Raw genomic sequence first — 26024 nt, 5'->3', positions numbered from 1 at the left:
AAGTCCCTAGTAAATGGTACCTCTGGTACCTAGGGCCTAGATACATAAGAGGGTCCTTAAGAGCTTAAACATAACTTGTGGCACTCTAAAGGACCCAGCCCCAACCTCATACAGACTGCCATTCCGTTTGTTTGACAAGGTGCTCCCAAAAGTGAAAACATGACATGGCACACAGCCGGTGTGCCCTGTCCCTGAAACACTGCATGCAATATTTGTAAGTCACCTCTACAGCACCCCTTCCAGCCCTATGGCAACGTGATTTATATTACGTGTGGATATTTCTGCAAGAGCAGATATACCCCTGCTATGTCTTTTTATCAATTCTTAGACACAGTAAGTGAACGGGGAAGCCATTTTAAATGCATGTTCTGGACACTGGTCAAACATCTCCTATTAATAAACCCTTGCTGATTCCAGTGTTGGATTTATTAATACATGCACCCACAGGGTACCTTAGAGGAGCCCCCTGAACACTTACCAACTGCTGATGAGCTACCTGATTAGTTCTAGCCAGCCTACCACCATCAGACAAGATTCTCACCTCCAAGGGTGAGAGCCTTTGCTCTCTGGAGGTCTGTTCTGACAGAGGTGTTACACATCCCTTCCAACAGGATGACCTGAAAATCTGTGTTTCAAGGGAGGAGGCTTCAACGAAGCCCACTGCCTTTGGAATGCAGGTCTGGTCTTCCTCGGAGGGAGATGCTGGCTCCCCTGCCCCGGGGTCTATTTGGCACCTGTCCAGGTGGGAAAATTAGCTATGCAGAAGGTGTTGCATTACCAGACTGGACACACCTATAAGGTGACCAGCCTGAAGTGAACACAACCTTAGGGATTTCGCCATCTTGTGTATAATGGAATTAGGAGTTCTGGGACTGAGTGAGACCCACTCCCCCAAGGAAGAGGTTATCTACAGATGCGTAGTGACCCCAAGGGTAAGTAGACCACTGGCTGCTACCCTTTACTCTCATCCATGCCCCCTAAATTGAGTATTTAGTCCCTAATACCAGGAAAACAGATCTTCATTGTACACAAAAGGAGTGTGGACAAAAAGCCTGCTGACCCATAGACCAAGGAACACAACAGATTTGGCACCAACCCTGCCTGCTGCACCCGACCCTTGAGGAGCAACTGACCTGTCCTGCCACTAAAGCATCCAAAAAACCAGGAGAGCTGCCAGTGCTTTGCAAATGGTCAAGAAGCACTCCCTTGGAGAACAGGAGCTGCTTACCTGCATCTGCAGGCAACCCAGGAGGGAACTGTTAGGACTGCACCCACCAAAAACCGGCACCGGACATCACCACTGCACCCGAGCTGAAGAGGCCAGCGGTGTCAACGTGGTTCCCAGACCCTCCATTGATGAATCCCACCTTTTGGTTCACCCATTGTGGACTTCCGACTGCGTCTGCAGCCTCTTTCTGCAGACGCCCCTTATCCATGACCGCCTCCAGTGACTGAGAACGGGCGGTCCACTGCACCTCTTCAGCCGGACGCTCCAGACCGAGGAGAAGAGTACTACTGGTGTACCTGCATCCCCTAGGCTCGTGAGACCTGAGCCCACTTGTTGGTTCAGTTGCACTGGATCCCTAGTCCATGCCTGCAGTCTGTTTCTGTGGGTCCCCTCTACCGCCACTGCCACCGGTGACGGTAAAACAGGCAGACCAGACCACCACTGCACCCGAATGCCCTGGACCCAGGAGAACATAACCACTGGTGTCCCTACGTCCCTGACCATTGCAAGAACTGATCCCTCTTGGTCGTTCACTCGGACTGGACTCCCAGTACACTCCTGCAGCATCTTTGTGACTGGACTGATTCCCCCATAGTCTTACAGAGGGCACCCAATGCTGCACTGCACCCAGCGGCCACAACGTTGCCCGAGGTGTCCTGTTGGTGTGGCCTAGGACCCTGCCCCGTACTCACCTTAAGTCCAGAAGATTGGTCCTGTGAGTTTCTGTGAAGCACCTCTGTGCCGTGTATGTTTTCTTTCCCATAGAATAAAATTGCAGCTACAGACAAATGCTGACTTTTGAAAACTGAACATTCCTATCTCAAAGTACTCCCCTGATTCCAGTGATCTTGATATCTAAATTTATATAAAAGTACGTGTTACTTTTATAAATTGATATTGGATTTCTATGAGCATATGTCTCACTTTGCTGCTCGTGTGTGCCTTACATGCTTAGCACTACCCTCTGATAGGTCTAACTGCACCCCACACCACCACAAAAGAGAGCATTTTGGATGTCATTTGTGCCTTTTTGATATCTTTGGGGTTTGTCTGGACTCTTTGCACAGTGTACCTATTTTTGATCCACTGAATAAAGAGCCAGCTTCCTACACCCACGCTCTCCAAAAACCCAGTTTATTGGAGAGCAGGCCTACACTCTAAAATCGGGGAGGCACTTACTAATAGCTCAGGATCTGCGAATAATAGGTAAAAAACCAATGCGGTGATCCAGTCTGGCTTTTTACTATATAGGGTACCACTTAACATTAAAAACTAGTGGAGCTAGGGTACTAATTCCCCTATTCCCCCATTCCCCCACACCTAAACTGTCAACATGTTTCTGCCTAGCGGCTCAGCCGAGTCCATGGCATTCGTCAGGATGGACATCAGATTGTGTGAAAGCATGTACCCAATGTGTATGCTAATATGTTGGGGGAGGTCTTCCCCTTTTTGCCATTCTGTGAACCTAGGTCCCTTAGGTACCTCAAAAAAATTAATGACGTGTGTGTGTGTGTTACTAAAAGGCAATATTGGCTGATGATTCAGGACCATGTGTCCTTCAGTTCCATGTAGGTAACAATTGCATGTGGTGTAAGTGTGACACTGTACTTGTGTATCACACCCATACATAGTGTCATTCTATGAGACTAGCTCACACACAGTTACCCTAATTAGGGGCTATATGGGCCCCATGGAGGAAGATCTAAGGAACCCCTGTAGTCACACACTATAAGGAAGAGGAAATGATTGTCAACCCTGCTAGTTACGTTTAAAAATGACACCAGAAAGTATTATTCCCACTACTACCCACTTACTACACCAAGGTGTGTCCCTCGTTGTCCACCTACTCGTACTGGCTCCTTCCTTCTTATGATTGTGGGAATTACGTTTTTGGTGCTAAAGCCAACTCTCCCCTGAACACTTAATGATGGATTTGGCCATGGCCTGATAATTGGGACTGGCTTCTCTTGCACATAATTTCACCAGAAGTTCTACCACTTCAGGGAGTACTAATGAGGTCTGTCTTTTCAAGGGCACCAGTCCTCACATTCCCTGTCTTCATCCCCCTCCCTCCCCTACGAAACTGCTTAATTCTGTCCCTGAGGGAGTATTTGTGACCTGTGAGGGAGGATGTTTAATCACAGGATATGCTGGCAGTCCATTACAGTGGACAGTTTGCTCCTGCAAATTGTTGGGCAAGGTTACACCTATCCCTTCCAGTACTTGCCCACTCCCATGCCCCAATTCATTCAGTCACCTTGTTCAACCAGACACGTGTTGTGTAGTAGAAGGTCCTGGTTGTTCTGAGCAAGGGGCAGTGACGCTTGTTCTAGAGAACAGGACAATGGGATGCTATTAATATTGGTTTCTTGTTCCTCAAAAAAACAGATGCCTCCCCCATTCTGGACCTTCATGTTGTGATCACATTCTTTTGCAAGGAGAAATCAGTAATGTTCCTCTGAATTCTCTTTCCTCTGGAGCTGGAAGATTGGATGGTGTCCCTCAATTTGCAGACTGTGCACTTTCATATACCCACTATTAGTTTGCTGTTCCCACCATTTGAGTTAACATCAGCACTTCAATTTCTTTTTGCAAAAGAGATGTTGGTGGTTGTGGCGCATCTTCATAGGCTGATGAGCTCTGTATTCATACCTCAATGATTGACTGCTGAAGGAATGCTCACCAGAGGTACTACTGGACCACTTGAAGGCCACAATCCCTGTACTTTTTTATGTGGATTTTTCCAGCCTCTTTCCAGAGTCGCACGATTAGGTCTCCCAGCAACTCTTCAATGGCACGGAACTGGACACTTTCTGAATGCCTTCCCACGTCTCCAGCAGATTGTCCTGCTTATCAAGATCAGTTATTTGCTCACTAGGAAGGTGCCTCCTGATGGCATCAGAATGCATTTCACTCAAAGGCCCCCTCTTCAGCAATGTCCGAGGGCATCCCCATGCTGATCCTTCTGCAAGTTGGTCTTCCGTCCACAATTTTACCAGACTCAGAAGTCCGTAGAGATGGCCATTTATCAGATGTGTGTTGCAGGGCTCATTGGTTTGACCATTTTCTCTGACCACAGCCTTGCAGCTATTGGTTCAAGGGATCAGGAAGTAGTTTTTTAAATATCTTTCTTGTGTATACTGTCTACCTGTAGATAACTCACTAATCCTGCCCTCTTCCACATTCTGATGACCGGCCATTCACTTTTGGTAGCGTCCCAGGTTAGTGTTGGTACTCTGCAACTTTTGTTAATCTACCCTGCCTCATTCCTGCCTCCAAGAGTGAGGAAGAAGAATAAGAAATTTACATCACTGCGCTGGGGCAACACCTTGTATGATTCTGTGATGTCATTTCTAGGTTGGATCCTTAAGCCGAAACAGAGCAGAGATGCTTTTCCCACTCCCGCCATCATGATCCCAGCATCCTCTGCAAAAAAACGTGGAGATGCATGTAAACTTGTACGTGAACATAAAAATACTCACATTATTTTGGCAGCAACACTTCCGTTACCGAACATTTTAAAAATGTGTTCAAATATTCCTTTTCGTTCAGCCAAGACACGATCTCCTCACATGTCCTTGACTACTGTAACTTCATACGAGTAAGTTTACCCCAATATCATTTTAATTTATCTGATAAGGTTCTAAATTTCAATACATAAACTCTTCAGTAACTCCCCAAAACACTCCTACCTCATTATGCGGGCACCAAGCCTCTAATTATTAGCGCAAATCCGGCCTCTACGCTTACTACTGATCTTGGTTTTCAAAGCCATAAATGGATCATCTCCAAACTATCTCTTGCAAATCTGAGTTCTGTGCCAACCCACTGCCTATGCTCAGCGGCCAAAACTGTTGTATTTTAACCAGTTGTGCATTGTTTACCATCCAGCGTTCCCCAAGGTAGTGCTATTGCTGTATACCGTGTTTACTTTCTTCAGCTGCCTGAAAAATTAGTACAGAAAATATTCCAAATTCTTGTCTCTTCTATCATGGCATCCTGAATGGTGCTGTATTATACATTGTGTAGGGTTACTCTTGTGTTACATTGTTCGTAAAATTAAGCAGTTATTTTTTCAGTGAGTTGATTTTCAATTACTTCTAGTAAATAATTAGATGGAGGCTTTACAGCTTGTATGACCTGTTTCAAGGTACTCCATGTCATCTTCCTTTGATCTGGGTTTCCCTCTGAATACGTGGGACTTTAATTTAGAGGTGCAAGTTCTTCTGTAGGACAACAAGCAGGTGTCCAAAAACTAAGTATTCTCTGTAGAACCTGACATTATTTGTAGATTGTGATTCTTATAGTATTCCAGAATAGAGCAGAAAAGATCATGTCATAAAGAATCCCTGTAAATATTTTTAATATCTCCAGCTGCAAGACCTTAAAGGTAAACTGGCTGTGTCACTTTTTCTGGAAACCATAGATAATTATATGCTATGAAATACAATATTGACAGACTGTATGGTCTGTATAACCATTACCGTAACCAGGTGTTTTCTGTTGCTCAGGTTTTAGTCATCTATTCTTAGCCTTCTGCTTAGACTCACCTTCCACTAAAGATTTTTGAGAACATTCTGTTGATAATCTTTAATGTTGTAATGCTGACATGAATGGATCCAGTATAGTTTCTCATCTGTGAAAAGGTGTTCCAAATTACCATTGAATCTAAAATTGTGGTGTCATCTACTTGAAAGCTACAAGTAGTGTAAATCTAGAAAACTCTACTGTGATTGCAATGCATTGATATTCATATATGATATTCAAATCTTTTACCATCTTGCCATTAACACTGTTTTCTTTCTTTTCAATTTAAGGACCCTGATCAAACATATGGAAATAAGACCCTCCTCTTTTCTGATGATTGTGACATGGATATGACTACGAATAACACTATACTGATATCTGGGGATCATTTTGAGAAACCAGACACTGATGAAAATACATGCAAAGTAGATTTCGCTTCTTTTTTGGGTAGTTTAAGTTCAAGCAAGACTTCCCAAAGCAATCACGAGTTTACTTCAGTTTCCCAACCTCAGGATACAAAACTACCTTTTTTTAATGTTCAAACAAAAAACAGTGGCAACCATGAAAACAAAATAAGAGTTGATGAATTCCTGGCAAGTCTCAAATCAGCCCCTGGGCCAACTTGTGATTTGACTGGTGAAGACAAGGAAAATATTTTGGATTCTGGTGTTGGTTTTCTTGGAAGTAAATATACCACTTCACTTAATGCTTCAAACCGACCTATGTCGTCTCATACAAATCTGAGTGCAGCCCAATCTCAAATTTATAAAAATGGCGTAGCAAATTTGAAGGCTCTCTTTACTAAAGATGCAGTTCAAAAGACTTTTGATATTGAAAACAATATTGGTGGTGATACCACAAATCACCATAGCAAACACAAAGAGGGACATGAATCTGTTAATTCAGATCTGAAACAGAATAGTAATATTTCACAGAGTCCTCCAGTGACAAAGTGCGGATTAAAAAATCAGTTCAAGTATCCTCAAAACAATCACAAGACTTCTGTACAAGATGGAGATTTCTCTTTTGATTTTGAAAATAAAACTCTGGCATGTGAAGATGAGATGGATCTCACCAGCTGTCATACTGCTCTGATCAACCCGAGTGATGCACAAACCAACTCAAATAAAAGTTTGCCCTCGTTTCCAAAACATCCTGTAACCTCTGGCACATTTTTTACAGGAGAGCAAACTATAATCTCTGCTGAAACTGAGCAGGATATGGACATGACAAAAAATGTTACCATTGGAATTAGCTACATGCAGCCTGCAGATAGCCCAGCCTCCCACAATGAAAATCCTGGCAAGGCAAGAAAACCGTTCTTATTTCCATCTGAAAATACTGTTAACCCATTAGCCGATAAGTACCTTACAAAAAGTCACATTGTTACTTTTGAAATGCCGGGCCTTGGACAGCACTCTGGTGCTGTACAATTCTCTAGTACCAAAAAAGATGATACACAACTTACTTTTACAAGAAATGTTGCTGCTGAAATTGCATCGAGTAATAATGAGCTTCAAAGAAAAACAGTGGGCCTCCCCTGTGAAGACATGGATCTCACTGAAAATGTCAGTTCTGTGATTGAATGGAAGTCTTTACAAAAAACTAGTTTCCCTAAAAAGTTAGAAACTTTAACTAAATTTAACAGGTTACGCTCTATTGGCAAACCTGTTTCTTCTGATGTAGGTGAGTCAGAGACCACGGACGTAAGTGAAAGACTCTCTGTTCCTATAGATAGTCAGTGGTCTAAAACAGCTGAAAGATCACAACAAATGGGCTTAAAAAATAGTCCAGAACATTTGAACACAGATGGTGATTTGATGCGCACTCACCAGTCTCCTCCACAGGAAAGCACAGATGTTACAAGTATTTTAAAAAATGAAGATGGTGCATTGGATTTTACACGGTGCCACACTGACAACATACTAGCCTTTTTGCCTCATGTGAATGCTGCTGAATCCAAGTCTTCTATATTGCACAGTACAGGTTTGGTCAGTGGCCATGAAATAACCACAAATGTGGCTCGTTTCTCAAATGGCAGCATCCCAACACATGTCCATGAAGTGAAGGGCTCTTCCCAGAAAGAAACATTAGAAGATCTTAGAAAAAAAATTGGTGATAATTTACAGAACCCCAATGCTGGTCTGCCAAATGGTACTGACCCAACCCTTCAATCAATGGTCTCAAATTGTGAATTTGGAGAAGAAACTGTTCGAATTAAGGAAGAGCTAGATATAACAAAAATCCATACTGTTCAGATAGATTGTGCTGATGTCCAGAAGCTGACGTTTTTGGCCCCCAAAAGTGTTCCACCGCTTGAGCAAACCTCTTCCATGCATTCTAACATGCGCTTCCCTGGAGATAAAACCATTGTACTAGCTAATTTCAGTGAATACATGGAGATGGCAAAGAATCAGACAGCTGTGAATAGTAGTCATTTAAGAATAGCATGCCATGATACGTCAATTGCAGAGAAATTGGCCACTGCTTGCTCGCTAGATGATGACATGGACATCACCAAAAACCATACAACAATTTTGGAAGGAAACCGTGTTGGGCAATTTCAGATAAATAAGGAGACATTCCAGTCCCTATCAAATTGTGATAATTCTGCGGAAGGTGGTTTTCAAGAAAATGCCTTTGATAAAACGAGACTGGCTTCAATGGGTGGTATTTCAGAGGGAAAAAATGACCATTACACTTGCTGTCATAGTCATCCAACTAAAGAAACGCCATCTGACAAAATAATAGGTTTCTTGAATGAAGACCAGGACCATACAGAAGTTGTTAATACCAGTATTGATGTAAGCATGCAAAAAGATCTTCCATGTAAGGGAATTGGAACATTTTCCCAAAAGTGTTGGCCTCTTAATTATAGACCAAGTTCTCCTACTTGTGATTTCACTGAAGATATGAACATAACTGAAAGTCACACTTATTGTTTTGATCATCCTAACATTGGGATACCTGTTAACCACAAAATGGAAAGTAATTTAGAAAAGCCTGAGGATAAAAGTATTGTAGAGAGCATACGCCCTGCAGTTATGTCCTGGCGTCCTTTTGCAGAGGAAATAAAGCTAGAAAAGTCTGCTGTTCTACAAGCATCTAGGCAAAAGGAAACACTTAGGCTGTCATTGTCATTTGTCAAGAATACAGTCTGCTCTGAAAAGGAAAACCCAGATTTAAATCCGTCAAACCCTGAAGTGGTCAGTGTTGAAAAGGATTTGGCTAAAATCACCAAAAGTGATGTAGCTGGTGAACTACCCACTGCACATGATTTCATCACAGAGAAAAGATGCAACATACCCTGGATCTTTAAAGAACAAGATGATTCATTGACTATAACTGGGTCTCATGACGCCACTGCTAAAAGTTGTGTTCCCAAAGACGACAGCATATGTTTAAAAGAGCCTTTAGGGAATGCAGTGAGTCACATAAGTGAACATAAATTAAATTCAGCCATGTCAGACTCTGCTAGACATACTCCCATTGAAGGGCCATCTGAAAAAACAAACTGCCTGTCTGGTGATGGTGATCTCGTTTTATGTCCGTTCATGGATGAAATGGAAATGACCAGGACTCACACAGCTACAATCAATGATAAAAACATTGAAGCTGCTGCTGTCCACTGTGCACATGAAACCTTAAGACTTGAAAGATCTCTTTTGTCTCCAGAAGATGATAGGCTTGATATGACAAAAAGCCATACAATAGTTGTTGATCAACATAATATTGTGAAATCTAAAATTACTACTGAAATGTTCCAGTACATGCCCACATACAAGAAATGTTTGGAAGGTCCCAAAAGTTGTGTTACTGGTCGAATGAAGCAGGGTTCAATAGAAAACTCTACCTTTGATGTAAAAAACTCCATATATGAAAAGTCTCACAGAGACTCGCTGCATTATCAGTTCCCAGCTGACAAAACTGTTCTCTTAAAGGAAGACCTGAATATGACTAAATCAGTTAGTCCTGACTCTTCTATTAAAGGAACAGGAAGGCAGGACCCAAGGACAGACAATATTATGTCGTCATCAATGCTTAGCAAGTCACTAATTCTTGACGAACCCCCATCATCGCCTCAATTAAAGGAACAACAAGAGGTAGATGTGGCAAAAAAACCATACTGTGTTTGCCGAAGTTCAGAACAGTGGAATGTCTGGTAACCCAGAATATATGGGATTACAAGTCCAAGATAAAAGGGTTCCTGCAGACATGAACGACCCAGTTAATCAGGATTGCACCAGTGCAGCTTCTGGGGTGTATATTAATACTAAATCCTCCCAAAGCTATGAGTCTGATCACCCTGGATTTAATAGATCTTTACATAGTCTGTTGATTGATACTAAACCCGTACAATTGAAAACTGGTTATGAGGGTTTGACAGAGACTCCTGATATTGAGATGGATGTTACCAGAGGTCTTCCGGTTGCAATAGAAAATGACAAAAAACAGAAAAATGGAACTGTTACCCTAAGTTCCACCACTGAAGGTTTAACAGCTGGGGTTGAGGACATGGAAATTGCTGAATGCCAAACTGTTACCACTGGAAAGGACAGTACACAAATAAAGATAAATCAGAGTTCTGGAACGGATGGGTTGCTTACAGGCTCTGAGGACACAGACATGGATATTAGTAAATGTCAATCTGTTGCCTTAGAAAAGGTCAAAATGCAGAAAGAGGTAAATCTAAATTCAGGAACTGTGGCTATAGTTGCAGACGCTGAGGAGATGGACACATCTAATAGCCAGGTACCTGTTAATTCTCTCAAAGTCATGAAGACCTCATCTGGTCTGTCCTCTGAGATCTCAAAAACAAGAAACCTTCAGATTCCTTTAGCAGCTGAGAGATCAGCTTTTGTTTCAGCTGATGACTTTATGGATGTTACAAGTAGTCACACTTTAGGTATTGATCAGAAATGCAAAAGCGTCCCAGAGTGCAAAGCAATGAATGAGAGCAGATTGAATGTATTTACACATCACAGCGATGTTATCGAAAAGAAAGCTCTTGAGGCAAGCCATGGATCTCATCGAGCCATGCAGCTAACAAATGACAGCTCATGTTTTCTAAGTGAAGAGATGACATTGGCAAAAGGTTTCAATGATGTTGCAGATGGTAGTCGTATGAGAAAGCATTGTGGGTACCCATATGAAAATACTAAAACACTGTCAAAGTTGAGCACTTCACTGCATATGAACAATCCATCTGCCTGCTCAACTCTGAAGTGGAATCTGGAAATGGACATTAGCAAAAAACATACAGTTTGTTTTAATGTAGATCCTCACATTCAAATACCTGTAGAACAAATTGGGTCAAAATCTGAAGAAAATCGAAGCAAAGCTTTTTCTGTGCCTACAAACATTGACAAACCCTGTGACCCCCATTTAGGACAACAGCAAGCGGATGATAGTTCTACCACAAACCTTGAAAAGTTCATGAATTTAAATTCATCTTCATATGGCCCAGCCATTTGTTTTGGTGACTGTAGTGACATGGAAATTACAAACATTACCAAACTAGGCACAGTAGGAGATGGTGATAGGGAATTAAGTACTGCTTTGAAAAGTAATATAAATCCAATTGCAGCAAAGGCATATGAGTTTCCTCTTAACGAAGAAAACAGTTTTCAGGAAGCAGATGATCATGTTGATGGAACAGTTTACCGCACTAGCAACATTGAAACGTTAGCTCCCATTGCACACAAAAAAAAATCAAAGTTACGTAATCTAAGAGAAGCAAGTGTTTTTGAAGAAAATAATATTGCAATGGCTGAATCTCTTACACAAAGTGAGCAGCCTTTAATTTCTTCCACTCAAAACATTCCAAAGAAAGCAGCTCCTTGTCTTGCTTCCAACACCTCGCTGTCAAAGTTCCTGCTTAATGTAGAACCTACCAATCGGGGCATAGCTTCAGGAAAGGGGTCTGAGAGCAAATCCGTGATAATTGCTAATGATTATTTGATGGGTACACAGAATGATGTTCTACCTGTTTGTGAGAATTCTGTTTCTTCCGAGTTGAAGAAACGAGAAGAAATGCAACTGGACAATAAGAATATTGATACAGCACCATTACTGGGCCAAATTATGCCAAATACCGAGTCAGCAGTACACCTCAGTTGCCCTCCTAATGTGAATGCTCCTTTTGTTGCAGTTTGTTGCACTCCTCCAGAGTGCATACATTTAGACAATATTGCCACTATACCTCATGAAGTTCAAAACAATGAATCTGCTAGAATTTCAGTGGACAAGACTACGCTTGTGGTGGAGGGAGGTAACACCAATAAAGCACATGGTACAAAATGTGACCGTCTAGATGGTGGTGTTTACACAGGATCAATTTCAGAAGTCCCTGATGGAGAGCAAAACAAAACATATGCTACAGAGATAAAAAGTGTTATAGATCCACTACAGCAAATGCCTCCGTCGCTACAGCTTGCTACCCTTTTCGAAGAAAACAATTCCTTTCGTACAGTGGTTGACAAGGAACAGAAAAACAAGAAATCAAGACGAGTCAGCCTTGCAGATATTCAATCCAAGCTTGAAAGATTGAGACAAGAATCCGAAGTTCAGAATGCTTGCCATACTGCTCCTGTATCTCACCTCGTTAAACAGTTGCCTATGTCCTTGCCACTTCGAGAGGATCCTATAAGATCATTAAATTCAAAAGAGCTAGAACCTAAACATTTTGAAGCTGGAGGCTCCCCAGCTGCAATACAGAACACAGCAGAACATTCAAAGAAGAATTTTGAATATAAACTAAAAAGGCTGCCACTCGGAATTTTTTTGCCCAAACTGCCCAACAAAAGAAACCCCAATGCTTCTGTTCCTGGTGAGCTGGTTCAAAGTTGCATCCCTGTGGTGCCTGATTCAGCAATGAGAACAGAAAATCACACTCCAAAAGATGATCAGACCTGTATATCGCCTTTAATAGTTGAAGAAGTGCTTCCCCCGTGCCTTGAAGAGGGAGAGCCTAATCACTTAATGAATTATGAGGTTCCAGAAGGAGCTTGGGAAGAGCTGTGTGAAATGGAAGCCCTTCATGGTCTTGCTGATTCTTTTCCAGGACCAATAAAACCCTGCAGTGGGCAGAAAAGAATATTGGAGCCTGCTGAACAAGAGGAATGTCAGAAAGAAAAGAAAAGCAAAAACGAATTTGTGTGGATTAAAGACTCAACAGAAAATCAGGTGAGTGTTGGCGTTAACGAAATATCAGTGCAACCTATCTTACCCAAGTGCCTAACAAAACTGTATTGTTTAGAGTTCTTGTCCCTTTTGCAAAAGCATCAGTCCACAGATAGCATAGTTCATATTGGTTAGACTTCTGTTTGTGTTTACTTCTGCCCCTGCCAAAGACACTAGGCCTCGTCACAAAACTAATGCACACAGGCCCATGCCAGGGTAAAAAATGAATTACATGTAGCTGGTGTACTAGGTAGTCGTACTACTATTGAGTACCTTGCTTTGATACCTTGAGGCCAACATTTCAGGCTTCTCTGAGGCATGTTAAAGAGTTCTCATTAGAAAAAAATTTGCATGCTTCCAATATATTTCAAATCGGTTTGTGAATATTAAATCGAAAAGGGAGTCTTTCAAACAAAGTAGCAGTACGGGAAAGAAAGATTTACAGGTTTTGCTAAGGAGGTTAAAGTTAGAGAGGCAAACCTTCAGATTTCATTTTATCACTCATTTATAGCTCTGATAACTTTTGATTGACACATTTCACTTTGTAGTGGTATTAATGCATGGATCTTTGTGGTTGAACTGTAGTAGGTACCATCTACATTACAGTAAATGACACATGTTCTTTGTGGCTGATTGTACAAAATGTTTAAACATTCTCCTCACAGTATCCCTCATGATCTGTCATACTTTCCTATTTTCACAGAAATAAGCCGGTCATGGTATTTGTTATGATAGCCAGTTTGGCAATTGCCTCTGAAACTGGCATAGGGGGCTCTTCTTTTTTTTGTCTCTAGTGCCAATTCCCACCCATGTGGGGAGCCTCCTCTGTGGTATCCATGTTAGAAATCCCAGTTGATCTAGTCTGCCCCAGATAGAAGACCTCTAAATATCATAGTGATAGTGTCATGAGCAAAGGAGCCAGCCGCTTGTCATCTGCATCCGGTAATGCATAGAAAACTGTGAGAGAGCAACAGAAAGGGACTCTTGTTCATGGTTTACCCTGCCTCATTGTTCTTGCCCTGTGTTTATAGGTAACTCAATAAAATCTGTTTTTAAAAACAAATGTGATCAATGGTTTGATCATTGAAATACCAAGATTCACTAGTAGGCCCAGCCATGCTCTTGAGTCAATCTATCATACGTGTAAATGCTCAAGCTGACTGTGTCTAGCTGTCATTATGGTTAGGATGGTTTTCCTTAAATCTACAGAAAGGAAACTTTGCAACACAGTCCCCCCTAAGAATGTCATCTGCTGTAGAACAGAAGCTTAACTCCAAGTTTCCCTACCATTGGTGAAAGAGGGGAGGTAGCCGCCCATTCTATCCAGACCGAGTGCCTTTCTTGAAAAGAAAGCCTCTGGGAAGTTTTTATTAGCTTTTTTTATGAAGTATCAAACTTTACATATGTTCAAGATGGTGTATGCTACTTGGTTTGCTATCTATTATTTGAAATGCAGATGATACGCGGGGACACAAGTACCAGTATTGATTTGTTCTAACCGTGCTACCCTTTTGGACAAGGATTACTCCATCTCTGGTTTTAAGCAGTAACTCTGGAGATAGTTAACTTTGCCCCCCCCCCCCCCCCCCCCCCCCCCCCAATCTTAGGAAAGCAATACATCTCTTCCTGGGGTATCTTTCATGACACATCTGTAATCTGCTAGAACCGGAGAATTGACGTATTAGAAGGTCCAACATCATGACCTTTGGATTCACCAGCTCTCTTCGTGCCACAGTCCAGAAACCTGTTCTCTAGCCAATAGTCTCCAAGTTAATGGTCACCTCCGAAGAAACGGACACAAGAATGGTCCCCCAGTAGCATAGCCCCTGGTCTAGATTTCAATCACAGCTTCATATCCCTTAAACAGTTTAGTCATAAATAAAACGTTCAAGGAGAAACACCAGGCACAAAGACCAGAGAAACAGGCTGGGGAATTGTTCCTCATAACACCCCTGCATTCCTGATTCCACCCCCAACAACCCCCCCCCTAGTTTCGAAACTCGTATAGATGATCTAGATTATTGGGTAACAATCACTATATAGGTACCAGATGTGTTGTGTTTAACACTACGATAACATAAGCATGCATCATAGCTCAAAAATGTCAACCACAATTTTCTTTTATTTTTTTAAGTAAACAGTTTGGACAGGCCTCTCTGCAAAAGTAGTACAGATAGACCATGATCTATAGTATTTAACAGTATTTAATAAGACCTCTTTGAAATGCGTGTTTTATTGCCAGGAGCCGATAAAATGGTCCACTTTCAACTTGTTCAAAAGGTGAAAACTTTGATGGTGAAGTCTCTCTTACCTTCTAATAAAGCCGCTCTTCCTGGCATTTGTATCTGGGATGAAGTCAGGGAAAAGGAGGTGACCAGACAGTGACCTTCTGGCACACACCTGTAACCTCTTACATGAGTCTGATTAAAATTAGGCCGGCCATGACTGTACTCTCAACTGTCTCTTCTCACCGATTGGCACCTGAAGGCAACCAGTGTGCCATACTAATCAGTTTGGTACTCACCCCCTTCATATGTCAGACAAATCCCATAACGCTTTCCTCATCACAAATATGAGGGATGACCGTGATTAAGGTGGAAACCCCTAGCACTTTTGAGCGTGCACTTAGCAGTAAATTAGCATGTGTGCCCGTCCTTGAGTCAAGCATAAGAACACTGCCTATTGTACAATCCTTGAAAGAACTGCCATCGAGTGCAGCTCAATCTCATTTCCATTGTCCTCCAAAGATTGAATTCTGGTGGTGGAAACCTACAGATTGCTCCCTATTTGGACTGCTTTATGATACAGTCCTTCTACTGTTAACTGCCCCCGCAGCAGTCTCAGTGCTGGCAATCATTCACACCAAATCTCTGTGTTGATAGTTAATGGCATACAGTGAGTTATTTATTTATTAATTTATTTATTTTCCTTTATTTTGCTCTCATTTGTTTAACTCTGAACTTTCCGGTTTTAACCCTTGTATATTCCTTGTTTTTAGACCTTCTCCCTCTGAGCCATAATAAGAACAGGTAGCAGACAGGGCAAAACAGAATCACTGAGATTACGAGACAAAGCCAAGTGTTTAGGACCAGAGAATAGGAGGTGAATTGTAAATTCTTCTCCTTATATTCAGCTACTCCTGAGTCTTCAGTAGGATGGGACCATTCAGTTGGTTCAGGACGAGACGTAATTTTAACAGTGGCATGATGTCACCACAGTCGTAGCCTCCACAGGTACGATTCGCTCTATCTGCAGAAGGCACTCAAAGTTACAGGCAAGCTGCAGCAGCACTGGCAGCACCTTCAGCTGCCAGAGATCCAGGCTTACATTAGTCATAGTGCTGCCTCAGTGCCCGAGCCAAGATGCAGCCCCTGGATCCATTGGTATTGCCACTGACGGCTCTGTCTTCCAGTGTGCAGCTGCGAGCACTGTGTTCCTGGCCACGTCTCACAGAACCAGACTACCGTTAACAGCCATACATTTCCTAACAGATTTTTTTCAGGGCTTCTTTAAACACTCAGTGGCTTGATTGGGCAGGAAAAGACACAATATAACAGAATGGGGGCTCAAAAATATAGCAGCCATTTTTGTCTCCCAGCCCTCCACAATATTCTCTCCCATTTCACATGTTGTAAACTCATTCATGAGATCTTGCATTGGTGCAGTAGTAGGGAAAGGTTGGAAAAAGAAGATACTTAAAATAGGAACATTGAAGAGTTTAGTGGGAATGGGTCCTTTCTCAAGAATTGATGATTTTACTTTTTATTCATTTCTGTGCTGAAAATACTACAAAAACATTCAGTTCTAAAATATCGGTACCCAAAGACCATTACCAAAGCAAATGCTCCTTATTACATTATTCTAAAACGTAAATTTGAGCCAATTTGACAATAATTGTGGACCATAGCAGCAGTTTGTTTGCCACCCTCCGCTCATTTCCGAATAGCATTTGGTATGCTGAGGGATTGGACATGGGTTATCAGTTTCACCATCTTACCTCTTTCTTGGGATTTGGAGGGAAATTCTTTGAGTTGCTGCAGAAAAAGGTGCGGCAGAACTTCTTCCTATCTTTCGTGCAGGCCTGGTTATTCACCACTGTATCAAAGATCTCCGCTCTGATATATGTAGAGCTGCAAAAGTGATGGTGCAAAGTCCTGTGGAATCATGAATATGCTATATTTGCTGTAGATAAATTATATTCGAGGTCTGATTAATGTAGCCACCTGGCTGTATGTATGAAGGCCAGCATTTCTATCAAACAGGTCATTCCATAGTCACAATAATATGCCCTCCTATACTGTAATGTATGGTAGTGGTAACTGAGTTCCTCCTCAAATCAGCTCTACAGTTGAGCTACTGTTGTCATCTGAATTTCCATATAGCCAGGGGCTTCTAAGTTTACAATGGCTAGAGGCCACTCAGATTTTAATTGGCACAATTCTTAATCAGAAGGGAACTCTGCAGGTACAAGCAGTGGCACTTTACAACCCACATTCTAGGCTGTGCTTGTTTGCCTACCTGCCAGTACCTCTTGTTGAGGGCTTGCCTTCCTCCTTTGGCCACAATCTACTTTTCTCTTTCATCAGTAGTAGTAATTCGTCAAGTAATAGTCATGGTTCCCCCCCCCCCTATATTCTTAGGATACGCCTTCTGATCTGGAAAAGAACCAGAGCACCATTTCACAGCTTCCCGTACATTTAATAAAAAATACATAGGTCTTGGGGATGTACTGATTGCACCTTTTTGGAACATATACGTTGAAGGCACTAGGACAGACAAGGGGTTAATACAAGAGTTGCTTTAACGTTTTACACAGCTCTATAGATGTAATTCTGGATTATTCAGAAATTATGATGAAGGAAGATTATTAAGCTCTGAATATTTCCATACTAGAAATACTTACTTCCAAACTGATTTTTCCCAAATTACATTTTGGCCTCGAAAAATTGCCTTACAGTGTGGATATAGAAATTACCTTTTTGTTTCCCTGTGCCTTGCTTTACATTTCAGTTTTGTGTATGAGACTAATTCAGGGAGATCAGCACGTCTACAATTAGACTTTCCTAAATCGGGCCACATCTTAATCCTGCTCAGTCCTAGATGAAAAAAGCTTAAATATCTCTTGTTGAAGGCAGAAAGAATTCCAATTCAGAGATGAATTGGGCAAAATGGGAATGGATATGCTGCTTTCGTTTATCCCCTTTTGAAAGCATGTAAATTTCCTTTTATTTGGGCGACAAGGTAGATGTAATATAATTCACTAAAACTAAACAACCCATTATGTTAAATAATCAGTGTGTGTTGATGAAGGTGGATAGATTCACACTTTTTAAGGAAGACCAAATATTCTATACTATTAAGATGTATTTGTGGCGTTGTGTGGTTCAACAGAGAAATTTCAATAGCAGGTGAATGCACAGCAGTAAGTATGGTATAGAATCCAACTAATCAAGCCACATCATAGCACAGAGGGCAATATCACTTTCAAGGCAGGTGATTTCCGCGTGGGATTGTGTAGCATTAGAACATTTACATTTTTGCATGAAAATCCATGATAGTCCTGCAGTCAATATAAATCAAGAAAGGTTGTGTGTTACCCTGAGTTAAGATTATTCTCTGCGTTTTCCTTTTTAGTTGCACATAAAATCCCAAAATAGACAAAGTGTAAGGTTCTACTTCTGGAATTAGGTTAAGTGTTTCTAGATTAACCTGGCTCTTGGCTACTCATTCGGCCTAAGATATGCATTGTAAAAGTTAACTCCAGGAAGAAAATTGTACATTGAGCAATGGCCTCATTTTTCTGTTTCTTCATTATGTTAGGCTGTTTACTAGAAGCTTTACTGCTAATTGGGGGAAACGTAGGACTCCTTACTGCCCATATGGCAACAAATGTACTGAGAATGAAATGTGTTTCCTTATCATTTTCTCATTATTTAAAGAGTTTCATTGCAATTGCTCTGTGGCATCTTTTGAATGAAAAATGTGTATTAAAAGCATTGAGAATATGTAAAGAAATTGTGGGCCCATCTCTTAGATGAATCTGCACGATAGTCAAAACTGTTATAGCTCCCAGTTGTGGAGTTGGAGACACTGTTGTCCTGAAGAATAAAGTAGGCAGTATGTCCCAAAAGACAAGAATCAAAACAGTATTTCAAATTATAGTGAAGAATAAAGAATGACTCAAAAAGTGAGTTTGAAAATAGTAATTTAGAAAAACATAAAGGTTTATTAATATGTTAAAGCGCAATACAGAAAAATGCAAATGCAGCAACAGTCTCATTAAATCAAAGGACATAGAAATCAACTGCCAAGAAGACTCCGAGTTTAAGTAAAGTACAGTATTAAACAAAGTCTGAAAAACAGTCGTAAAAGGGCAGCAAATCGAAAAAGAATCAGACAACATTCCTAGCAGTCCCCTAGAAGTCTCGCTCACAATTTGAGGCTTTTATATAGCCAATTTGACCTTAGAAAATGGTAGAAACTGCGGTGACAGCCTGGTACAAGCAAAAGTATCGTTATTTTGGCAAACCACATTTCAGTGTTTTAAAACATCATATAACCCTACCATCCTAACACTTTCCCATTACATGAATATTGATTCTCCCCTTCTGACCTAATGTGATCTGGAGATGTCCGAACAAACTAGTTACATAAACAGCTGAAAAGAGGAATGAATGAATGCAATGCAGTGTGCTAGCAGGAAAAGATTTGGAAAGTAGCAAAGGCTTCCTCCAGAGAATTATTCGAGAACATGTTGTTTACAATGAACAGTGCATATTTTGCTGCATGAGGTGTAAATGAAAAATAAAAATATACAATGAATATTATGTCAGCAGCCATGTTTACAAAGATTGAGTAGGGGCCTTGTTAGCATTAGGCCGTTTAAAACAGGTTTACACATCACAATTCTTTAGTTTCAATTGCAAATGACTCCTATTGATAAGCACATATATTTCTAATGCAAAAGCTCTTAACAGTATGGATAGACCTTGCAGGATTATGCAACAAGCAATATATTAAATTCTTGGAGGTAAAGAGTGATGCTCTGTCAGTTCATAAGGGAAATAAATTGATAGAGGGATTTCTGAATCAACCTATCAAATTTGAAGCTGCTACTATTTCTTGTTTCTATTGTTGTACACTTTAGTTTTTTTAAACTTTCTTTAATATATTGCTACAAATGATACTCTTATTATTTTTATGGAGCAATCTAAATGTATCCCGTTAAAAGCAATGGAAAAGAGGAACATCCCATCTTTTCCTTATCACATCTATATCTCACCTCTCCCGTTTAACTCTAGTAAGCCTGTTATCACTGAAGTATCTTTTACACTGAAAATAATGTGTATTAAATCACAATACGTATGCTACCTACATTCCTACTAGGCTGTTGAGTGCATATGCCAAGGGTCATAAGCCTCTGAGTAGTGCCTGCTGGCAAGGGAATATGTTTCCTTAAATTCAACAGTGTTTCTCTTCAGAGTTTCGTGATGGCCAAGGTTTGCGTTGTCATGACTTGTGTAGACATTATGGGCCTTACATCGTATCCAAGCAGTAAAGACAGCATAGGTTCTGCAGATTAATTTGGTCAGTTCCATTTAGAAGATGTGCTGGGCCAAATACTGTGAAGTATTATTTTTTTCTGCCACTGACTTCCCATCCCTCCATAAGGGTATTGTACATTGAATTGAAGTATGAGGTTGAATGGTCCAGAAACAAGCCTTAAATGGCTTCCAGTGACTGCTCCGCCTGAGAACAACATAGATCCTGATTTCCAGCCAGAGGGCTACTGTGATTTCCAAGCAGAGGATACACTCCCACCCCTGAGCCTCACCCATCCCAACCTCTGCTAGCTTCCCTCTTCTGTTTCATCCAATGTCCTGCATCCTTTGGCCTCCCTTAAACATTTACAACCATGGACACCTAAACTGGCTAAGATCTCTGCGTGGTGTCTCTTGATATTGACTATGAAGTTGGCAAACCTTTCAGTGGCTACCCTGTTTATGGTCTGCCCCACATTCAAGTTAGTGCTTAGAAAGCCAAATTTCAGAGAATGGTAAGGGATGCCACCTCCATGACCTTGAGGCTGAGATGCGGAAAGAGAAAGAAGGCTACAGAGAAAGATGTCCCTTGCATGGGGACAGAACAGGCCTTCTATCCCTGTGAGGATATCTGAGGAGTACATTACAACCCTTGGGGTGATCCCAGAGAACAAGAAAGGTGTTCTACGATCATGCATAATCTGGTCCAAGATATTGATCCACGCTCCTTTGTCCACTGTCCCATTGGGAAGTTCCCCAGCAATCCATGTCATGAGGGCTACCAAGATCAGCTGTGCGATCGGCTACCCCCTAAAAACAAGGAGAAAAGCCAATCCCTATAGGCAGAACTGGCCCGTCAGATGAGTACAGGTTCCCAGAGGCTATCTTTCTTCACTCACAACAGGCTTTTTTATGGCCCCTGTTTCCTACATGGCTTGATGTGCTCTGAATTTAGCCTGGAATTTAGCCTGGAAATGTAGAGCGAAACCAGGGAAACCTGTTTTCCCTTTGCTGTTGATCAGTAGCCTGAAAAGTCACTCATCATTAAACCCTTTTTTGGACCAGTGACGGAATAGAAGCTCTTTAAGACTCTGGCCTCTGTTTTTGAAATTCCTCCTCAGCAAAGCAGACAAGAAGAGTAGGGCCCTTGACTTTAATTTCAATTCTGTGTAGTGAAGCCTGAGTTTAAAAGGGCTGCGGCTTCCTACTGGTGTTGATTCAACCATGTCATCCCTCTGTCTCCCTGTAGAAGACAAGTTTAAAAGCAACGGGAGGAGGATTTCCATGAATGTGTCCTTCACAGTTTGTGCAGCCACTGTTGCAGTGTTCGTCATTGTATGACAGGCAGTAGTTAGACCACAGCCAATAATATACTGTTCCTTCTGGGAGGCCAACATGGGAGGGGTGACAGTTCCTAGCACAAGGCAAGCTCTGCAGCAGTTTCTGATTTTGGCCTGATCTGTTGTGGCCAGATTCTGCATGGTTAGACATGGCTTACGTGCCCTGGATTTCACCAGAAGTGCAGTACAAAGTGCTGGGTTTTCATTTCAGTGAAGATTAACTTTTCTGCAAGGATGTGAAGGAGGCAAACACTGCTAAATCTGGATGAGCTCTTTCATCTATACATCTAAATACTACTTCATCTACAACAACGTAGTCAAATACTGTTTGTCAAATATTGTGGATGCTGATGTGTGGACTGCAGTGAGACAAGCAGTGCTGAATAACTTGTTTTGGAGATGGCACAACTCTTCTCTTACTTCCCTTGCTTTCCTGGATATATATTGCTTCTACTGAAATTAATATATGAAATGTCCAAGACAAGACAAGTTGCCTGTTGAGTTGGTTATCCTCCATTGGTATCATTTATACATTCAGAGATGCCCCTACTGAGCTTCCCAGATGAGTTGTCAAATTTCTGTGTGGTTGGAGGATGTTTGCTTATGATCTTCTAAATCTGCAGGATAAATGAGGTGTCACCACATGGCAAAGAGGTATAGTAGAAATGTACTCACCTGGCTCTAGAGTAGGATCCCATTACAATTTTCTCTGGTAAGATAACATTGTGTATGCCTCTATGTATGTTTTTTTTTTTTTTTTTTTTAATTGAAAGAGTGAGTGTTTCTTATGGCATATTGTGTGCTTTGTGGCAAGCTGAACTTGTCAACAATGATGTACACTAATGAAACTAGGAAGTACAAAGACTTGTGCGGACATTTCTGAATCAGGTGGGTGTGCACAAGTGAAAAGAGGTTACGCAAGGCTCTATTCCTGGGTTTTCATTTAGCAGTGTAGTGGATTCAAACCTTGGTTCATATCTCGAACACCATGTGTAACATGGTACCTGATTTGTGTCTGTGTGAGAGGGGTTTTTTTTTTTTTTTTTTTTCTCAAATATATATATTTGTATTGGGTTTTACATTAAATCAGATACAGTGATTAGAGTCTTCGAAATATAGCATGCAAAGCAAGGAAACACATTGCTTCTCTCCAAAATAAGGAGCCATATCAAAGAACAGGGATGCAACTCCCCAGTCAAATGTCCTATTTATTCTGATGCTGCAATTCAAATGTGCAGCATAGTACCAGATTAGAATGGATTTTAAAATAAACGCCCAGTTATTGATCACTGTAGTCCAGTGAAATATTTAAGTCTGCATCATATTTTCTTCACCCTTTTTGTCTTTCTTGTTAGCTGCCTTTTGGGATCGAGCTTGCCGCTATAATGTAATTGGTAAAGTGTACCTGTTGACAGCAAACACTAATTAAAGAAGTATGTAGCACATGCGGTATGAAGGTTGTACGAAGAAAAAAACACCCATGCACATATCGAACACCATCATACACATAAATTGAAGGAATAACTGTGCTTCCATACGCTCTCGAACAAGAAGCGAGAGTGAACACTAGCACAGTGTCAAAGTGCTTTGTATTTAACACCAAGATATTCCCAACTTATAAGGATAGAGACACATGCAGGTGCATTTACGAAAGCTCAGGACAATAATCGCTTAACAATAAGGAAGAAGTAGCATCACAGTGAGGCAGTGCTGGACAAGGAAACAATAGTCTAGTATGTAGGAAATGTGTTTAGAGATGGGTTTTAAGACCTTCCCAGAATTTCACCACTAGAGTAGTAAGTTAGAGGTTCGATGGGAGGTTATTCTTTGTGAGTCTCTGGATTTTGGATTATCTGCATGGCTAGTGATACGCTTCTGACAGTGTGCATGAAATCAGCCATGTTGAGTTTAAAAGAAGGATAGTTGGATTTACTCAAGACACCTAATTGTGGCTCAGAAGTTCATAGAAGGAAGAAAGGGCCTAATTTTGTGCATTACTTTAATCTGGATGCATTTCATTTCCTTTTTAAATTGATATGTGATTAGAATGGCTTGGGTTTACTGATAAAATCCAATAACTCAACAGAGGATGAACAGGGAGAGATTGGGAAGCCATCTACGCCAATATAGTTGCGCTATTCCTGGATGGAGGGCTTGAAGGTTCTTCCAGTTACAATGACAAACTCAGCCTTTAGTGTTTTGATACACAATGGACAAATACATTTCAATTACTTTTATACAGGATCAGAGTATGAGCCAATGGCATTTGAAGGTATAGTTGGGCGTGATCAGAGTAATGTTGAAAATGTATTGTTAGCTGAAATGTACAGCCAGCAGCTACATGCAGAGGCTAAAAATCATCAGCATGAGAATAGATCCCTGTGGAACCCAGCAGGTATGAAGGAAAGCTGTAGAATTCCATGTCTACAAATTGTTTTCTGCCAAGAACTTGCAAGCTAAAAATTTAAATTACACCTTCAGCCATTGGTTGAAATGCAATAGAAAGCTAATAGAGTGAAACCAGTTTGCTTTGTATCATTGTCTGTTCTCCTAGATTGTGAAAGATTTTGAGGCAGTTCTTCACTTCCAGCTCTCCTGCATCCATTTGATCCACTTGTGAAGAAGTTTGTAAATCCTGACCAGTATTAAAGGGTCAGTTTTTTTTGTTTTTTTTTAAGTGTACATCCCACTGCTATCCATCCTTTAGAAGTTGTGCATACATTTGCTCGTTCATGCATATGTAACCAGCAACCAATATTGATGGACAATAGAAAAGTACCTATTTGCCTTGTAAATTCTTAATAAACTGTGTAACTTCATCTAAAGCATGATATAACAATTTATTAGTATTGTTTTATGTTTTAGAATAACCCAACCTGCACAAATGTTTTGAGTAACCAATCAGCAGTTGAAACGTGTCAAATGAGTACTGCTCTGGGAAGTCAACTGCAACTGAAGAGCAGCAGCAGCAGCAGTACCGGCTCTGCTGACTCAAGAGCTGAAGTGACAACCATAGACCTCAGTGAGTTTTTCCTTTTTTTTTTTTCTTGTTCATATTACATATGGTTTTATTTCCAAATTAGCAATAGCTTTCTGCTGGTCATTAGAAAGATTGATACTGAAGGAATGTGTTATTACCAGTGTATTTCTTGCATGTTTCACTTTGATATAGGTAGCCAAATTAAAAGCTCTGAAAGAGAGCACAGTGAGATGGGGAAGAGTGACATTTTCAAGGAAACTTTGTGCTGGGTACATGTTCTTTTTTTAATCTCTTTATTCAGTAGTTTAAGGAATAAGTAGAGTACAGCATTGGGGAATCTGTAACGTATGCTGGCTTAACATAACTTGACATAGTGGCTGGAGAAAGACATTTGGTCATCCATGTATAGTACCTTATAGAAGAAGAGAAGGGAGAGGTTAAGGAGTAGGGTCAGAACATATAGTGGTAAGGGAGGAGGATGAAAGAGGGAACAAAACAGATAAACATAACAACAAAGCATTTAGACAAATCTAGTGTGTTTCAGGTCTACAACATATCTTATTGCTGTTGCGGGGTGCAGCCTGTGTGGGTCTTTGAGCAAACGGTTGAGTTGTGCAAACCCCAGGATTCTTCCAGCCAACGGTTTTCAAGTGAATAGTTGCAAGGCCCTAAGTCGTGGGGGTCTGAAGCAAGAGAATTCAATACGAGTGAAGTATTGCAATAAAGGTTTCCAAATAGCCTGGAATTTGGTTTCATTTGAAGATTCTGACAATAAGGGCCCATTTGGAACAGTGCACAGCCCTTCTAACTTTCATGTCAAATGCCAGGAAGAGGAGTGTTATGAAGAACAAGCTTTTCAGGGTTATTATCATTATCCTGACCTTCCACATCCACAGGACGAATTTCTTATGCATAGTTCTTTGGTTCAGGACCTTCAGGCTATGCGGTCTGATTACAGGAAACATTTCCCTCTTCATTCAGAGGAGTGACTGGTAACCTCGCGAGGCCTGTTTCACCACCTCTACCAAGCTTTCCGCCCCCTACCCACCCCCAGGGTGACACCTCCGTCCTGTATACCTCCACCATCTAGGGACGACCCTTCATCCTTTGATGACGAGGACAGAGAGGAGGGTGATATTAAAGAACCTCCTCTTCAACTGGATGATTGGAATGATTATCCCGTTCCCACACTATCGCCATCTCAGCATCAGCCTGTTGACTCTCCT

General features: G+C 41.2%; 2 protein-coding genes across 2 annotated transcripts in view; both read left to right on the top strand.

Annotated features, from left to right (window-relative positions):
• The window catches only part of LOC138260251 (kinetochore scaffold 1-like), a 104656-nt gene extending 94735 nt beyond the window's left edge, over nucleotides 1–9921 (top strand). Inside the window, exon 10 of the mRNA XM_069208570.1 lies at nucleotides 6046–9921. Within this exon, the coding sequence (XP_069064671.1) occupies nucleotides 6046–9921 (3876 nt within the window). The remainder of the gene's footprint in view (nucleotides 1–6045) is intronic.
• The window catches only part of KNL1 (kinetochore scaffold 1), a 193388-nt gene continuing 177282 nt past the window's right edge, over nucleotides 9919–26024 (top strand). Inside the window, exons 1-2 of the mRNA XM_069208569.1 lie at nucleotides 9919–12940; nucleotides 24684–24840. Coding sequence (XP_069064670.1) covers nucleotides 9932–12940; nucleotides 24684–24840 — 3166 coding nt within the window. The 5' untranslated portion in view covers nucleotides 9919–9931. The remainder of the gene's footprint in view (nucleotides 12941–24683; nucleotides 24841–26024) is intronic.

This window comes from Pleurodeles waltl, chromosome 9, assembly GCF_031143425.1.
Source record: "Pleurodeles waltl isolate 20211129_DDA chromosome 9, aPleWal1.hap1.20221129, whole genome shotgun sequence".
In the NCBI taxonomy this organism is placed as follows: Eukaryota; Metazoa; Chordata; class Amphibia; order Caudata; family Salamandridae; genus Pleurodeles; species Pleurodeles waltl.
This window is presented reverse-complemented; position numbering and strand designations above follow the sequence as displayed.